We start from the raw sequence: 6,000 nt of genomic DNA on the forward strand, positions 1-6,000 counted from the left end.
GAACGAATTAGGGTTTTCTCACAGCTTTAGAGGGTGAAGGAGGCGAGATTGGGGCTATAAGGTGGCTTAAATAGTGGGCAACCCGGGGATTTAGGGTTTCTCCCAGACGGACAGACTCGCCGAGTCCAGAATATGGACTCGCCGAGTCGTCAGCTAACACGTGCTCGAAATCCCGTCCCTACTCGGCGAGTCAGGCTATGAACTCGCCGAGTCCCTTTACAAAATTCAAAATAAAACCAAGGAATCATCATACCAGGAACGGGTCGTTACATTATGGATACTAGTGATGACTTGGAACCAAAGTGAAGTGTTATCCAACTTGTGTCTCCGCCACCATTTCGCCATTAAAGTAATCGGAGATGCTCTTATATTTAAATGGGTTAGCGATTGGAAAATAGGTTGGAGATTTCAATCTAACTAACTCATTTAATTAAATTGGTTAGACGGGTTAACCTAATGAATTGTCTGTATTGAAAGAGTGTTATATTTTTTTTCTTTAATGAGCTAAATATCTAGCAACAATAGAAACAAAAAAACACAAATCAATTGTTCAGCAACATAATCCAACATAAGGGAGTTCATAATAACAACTTATATTTGGATGCACTTTTTTTTGTTATAACTCCACAAAAAGAAACTAGTTAATGTTGGATTGTAGACATGAGCATGATCAAAGTATTACTACTACTTGCTGTAATTCAAAATTAATTCAATATTCCAAAACCAACTATGTTGCCTCACAAAGGAACTTAGAAACACAATGAACACTTTGACAGTTTTCCCAAATGAATTAGGTCATGTGAGAGATCATTATCTCTTAAATACATGGAATTAGGGTTTAGCAGACGGTCCACGTCAAGGTCTAGCGCTGAATGTGTTGAGCTTGCCTTCATAAATGTACATATCGTGCATACACCTAAGGTGTTTGTCTTTTGATATGCTCCCTTCTAGTGTGCTTTGTGATCCGTGGTCATTTCAACCCCATACTTTTTAAAAAGAGATTGATATTGTAGTACGTTGCACATTCCGGGCATGCAACCCTAGATAAGATCAAGTGACTATTTGCACTAACGTTGGTTTGTGTTAGTTATGGTTATGGACATACTCTAAAAAAACAAAAAAAAATGCATAAACTACTAAATATTTTAGTTAATTTACTACATTACTAGTGTAATAATACAAGTTTTATAATCATATTTAACAAATCTTTAGTTTAAAAATGCTTTAGACAAAATATGTACGTTTAATTAATTAAATCCGGTTAGCCCATTTCAATTCAAAAAAAAGGGGGGTGGTACCACAAATAGTCAACCTACTGCACTCATTAATTTTACCATCTCTAATATGTTAAACTAGCCATCATTTTTCATATTCCTGATAAACATTTTATACTAGAAATTAAGAAAGTAGTGTTTTAGGTAAACTAATGAAAAGAATATCATACCCACCCCTTTAGTTTACATGTATATGTATCTATATGACTATATGGATATGCCAACCTATCCCATTAGTCTTCATCCTTTCCATCTTCCCAACTGAATATCAAACACCCCCACACACACACAAACAAACAGGAAGAGAAATGGTGAAGCCATGGTTTACCCTAATATTAAGCTCAATGTTACTCATAGCCATGTCTCTTGTCCATGGCATTGATCAAGACCCTTTAGCCGTAGAAGAATGGTTCAAAAACCTACCCACCATGACCCAAAAGCAGACCCACCTTCACTTCTATCTACACGACTTAGTCAGTGGCACCTCCCCCACCGCCATGAGAGTCGCCCAATCCACCATCACCTCCACCTCTCCAACCGCGTTCGGGTTCCTCGCCATGGCTGACGACAAGCTCACCACCGGACCTGAACCAAACTCTACTGTTGTCGGTCGAGCACAAGGCATCTATGGTTCGGCGTGTTTGGAGGAGTCTGGTTTACTGATGACCATGAACTTGGTGTTCACCGGAGGGGATTACAATGGTAGTACTCTTAGTTTGTTGGGGCGGAATGCGGTGTTTCATCCTTACCGTGAGATGCCGATTGTTGGTGGGTCTGGTGTTTTTAGGATGGCGAGGGGTGTCGCCACCGCAAAAACTCATGATTTTAATCTTACCTCCGGTGATGCGGTTGTGGAATATAACGTCATGGTTGTTCATTATTGAGTCTAATTAAGCTCCTTGTATTTGATTCATGTATTTGTACTTGGTAAATTATTAAAAATGGATTAGTGACAGAATCAAAACTCTTCCCTTATTTTTTGAGTTTTTGGTCCAATTAATTTACAAAATAAAAATAATAATAATAATAATACTTAGAGTAAACATAGGTCGATTCACATGCTTAAAACAGTCAAACCAAACTTTGACCAAATTTTTATAAAAGAAGATCTTTATTTAATTTATATATATATATATATATATATATATATATATATATATATATATATATATATATATATATATATATATATATATATATATATATATATATATATATATATATATATATATATATATACCACCACGAACAAGCTAAAATAAGCTAAAATACTAATCGATAAAAAAATATATATATCTGATAAAACTAATTGATAAGTTAGATAGACATATAAAAAGTTGAGCTTTTATAATAATAAAAGTTATATTTATGAAAAATTTACAAAAACTTAATAAATTGTTTAAACATGTAAGTTAAAAACTAATTTATAAGCTACGTCGTATGTTATGACAAAAAAAGTAAAAATAAAGTTAACGAAAAGTTAGAAGTTGGTTGTGATATTGTGATGTACAAACACAAATTTTACAATTAAACATAGGCACAAATCAATTTCATTCCACATCTAGAATTTGTACAACACGTACTGGTTTCATATTTAATTTATAAATTATTGTAAATGCCATCACAGCATCAATAATTTAAAAACATCCTTATCATAAATCTGTAACCTTTTTCACTAACTTGTAGTTTTCATCATTTTCATCATTTTCAGTATCAATTTGAAATCAATGCATTCAATTATTAGCCTTCATAAACACGTGTTTATACCCTAATCCCTACACTACATATGTATACAATAAGGCTATGGGGAGTGGTCACACCCATCCCACCGGAAAAGTGCTACCACACATGCGCCATGTCAGCTTCATACTCAACCCACCACCAACCCAGTAAAGACTGGAAATGGTTACCACTCCACAAATTCTTTTTTTTTTTTTTTTTTGACCATTATATTAATTAAAAAACATAATTTATAACATACATTAATTTTTTAAAACATAAAAAAATAAGAACACATTTCATTAATTAAAACATAGAAATTTAAAACTTAAATTAGAAAAATTAAACATTACATTGTCTAAATAAAATAAAAATTAAAAAACATAAAAAAACATAGAAAAATAACATTACATTGTCTAAATAAAATAAAATTAAAAAACATTAAAAACATAGGAAAATTCTAATCGTCGTCGTTGTCGTCACCGGTATCATCCGCCTCGTCTCCACCATCGTCATCCTCCTCATCGTCACCATCGTCATCCTCCTCATCGTCACCATCAACACCATCGTCATCATCGTCGTCTTCACCGTCATTTTGTCCTTGAAATTGTCGTTCCCATATGTATTCGGTCAAATCATGTCGTAGATTGTGATGTGTTTCACGGTTTTGTATTTCCAAAACTCTTGAGAAGTATGTCAGACTCCCAACTTGTATTATTGCGGGTGGGTTAAGTATATCGTTTGTGGTATATGAGCAAATAGCCCTACCCTCTTCTTCTATTATCATGTTATGTAAAATAACACAAGCAGTCAACACGGTCCTCAATTTTTCTCTGTCCTATGTTCGTGTCGGATGTTTGATTATGTGTTACCTTTGTTTGAGGACTCCAAACGCCCGTTCTACATCCTTCCTTGCAGATTCTTGTGCTAACTTGAACATTTTCTGTTTATCGTCGGCCGGAAATATGTATGACTTGACAAACGTAGCGTATTCTGGATATATCCCATCACCTAGGTAATACCCATATTTGTATTCATTTCCATTGACAACATATGGCATTTCTGGTGCTTTGCCCTGTAAAATATCGTTAAATATCAGAGACGCTTGGAGCACATTCAAGTCATTGTTTGACCCGGCCATACCAAAGAATGCATGCCAAAACCATAGGTTATTTGAAACCACCGCCTCCAAAATAACAGTCGGTGCCCCATGATCACTTCGCGTGAACTAGCCACGCCACGCGTTGGGACAATTTTCCCACTCCCAATTTGTACAATCAATCCTACCAAGCATCCCTGGAAAACCATGTTTCGCTTGATGTGTGGCATACAATTTTTCGACATCGCTTTTAGTCGGATGTCGCAAGTATATGTCACGGTAAAGCTCTATGACATACTCACAAAATAAATATGTACACTCTCGACCCGTCCTCTCAGACATTTTCAAATACTCATCTGATGCGTCTGTGGTTATACCATATCCCAACTGTCTAAGAGCGGTCGTACATTTTTGTATTGTGGTAAAACCATGTTTACCTCTAGCATCCCATCGTAATTGAAAAAATTCATAATTACGTGCCAAATCTCTAGCGATACGTAAAAATAAAGTTCCACTAATATGAAAACGTTCTTCGAATTTAGATAGATCATATAAACTATCAACGGCAAAATAATCACGTACCAAAAATTCATGTGCCGCCTCTCGATCCCGGCTGATCCATTTTCTATGCTTCTTGTCGACGTTTGAACTTTCGCCCCTCTCACGTACCACGTCTCGTGCCGCGGATAACAGCGTATACAAAATAAAATCGTCATCAGAATCATTATCATCGGAAGACGAAATAATTGGAGGTGGAAAATTATCCATTTTTTGGTTTGATGTGTGTGTTTGTTTTGAAAAAATGTGGGTGTGGTTTAGTGGAAATTGTGAATAAAGTGGATGTATATATAGAGAATTTGAAAAAATGAAAAAAAAAAAAAAGTTTTTTTTTTATTAATGCAAGATATAACCGTCGAATGCAACGTTCCAATTTAATTAGTCAATCAAAGCCCTCGTCTTCGTCCGTCTTCAGCCTCACACCACACGCAGCCCACCAGACTTGGGGGCGGTGTTCACGCGTGGGAAAGGCTGTCACCTCAGCCCAAGACGCGTGAAAACGCTCCCATACCGGGTAGCCTTATGCTTAACATGAAAGCCTACGCATTTGGGTTTGACCTCCCATTTCCTTGATAAAACCAAAAAGGGCCTGTTTGTTGAAAATAAAGAGCAAATTACAAGAAAAACAATATATTTTGTTCAATTATACAAATTGACAATAAAACACAATTTGAGACAACTTTTTTTTCAAATCATCCGTAATGCTGAAAAACTTCTAAGTTCTAAGGCAAACAAATATTGCATACTACAAAAAAAGAAGTCCAGTCCTATCCACTGAATAAAATTAAGATCTTCATGAGTCGCGTGACCACAAAGTAAAAAGTATGTATGAAAAAGATCTTTTAGTGTCACGTTATATTTCTCTCATTCCCCTTTACCCCACCAAAAAGCAAGAATAGTTACATTTCACTAATTTTTATTTTTTTATTTTAATATATATATATATATATATATATATATATATATATATATATATATATATTATACAAATATTATACTCATTTTATAGGGAATTAAAAACCATGAATTTTGATATATTTTCTATAATTTTTTAATAAGTATATAATTTAATAAATATTAAAAAAACTGAATAAAAAAATAGATCAATCATGCGATGAGAGAGAGTGAGGGATAGGCTTCCCTCACTCTTTTCCCGCATCCATTTTCCCTCGTCCTCCGTATGGTGTTCCAAAATGAATGAAAGATTCTCTCACTTATTTCCCGTTTGATACCTTCTAACCTCATTATACATATAATACCATAAGTCAATAATTAAACTCGGTCTCAATCTTAACTATAACTAGAACATCTCTCTATATAAATCAAGTAGAACATCCAAAATAACAAAAA

General features: G+C 34.6%; 1 protein-coding gene across 1 annotated transcript; it reads left to right on the plus strand.

Annotated features, from left to right (window-relative positions):
* The first annotated feature begins 1,480 nt into the window (after positions 1 to 1,480).
* LOC111884282 (dirigent protein 22) lies at positions 1,481 to 2,249 on the plus strand. Its single transcript, XM_023880594.3, has one exon. It carries the CDS (start codon positions 1,583 to 1,585, stop codon positions 2,156 to 2,158), a length of 576 nt encoding a protein of 191 aa, XP_023736362.3. The 5' UTR covers positions 1,481 to 1,582; the 3' UTR covers positions 2,159 to 2,249.
* Positions 2,250 to 6,000: the final 3,751 nt, after the last annotated feature.

The sequence above is a fragment of the Lactuca sativa genome, chromosome 3 (genome assembly GCF_002870075.4).
Source record: "Lactuca sativa cultivar Salinas chromosome 3, Lsat_Salinas_v11, whole genome shotgun sequence".
Taxonomy (NCBI): domain Eukaryota; kingdom Viridiplantae; phylum Streptophyta; class Magnoliopsida; order Asterales; family Asteraceae; genus Lactuca; species Lactuca sativa.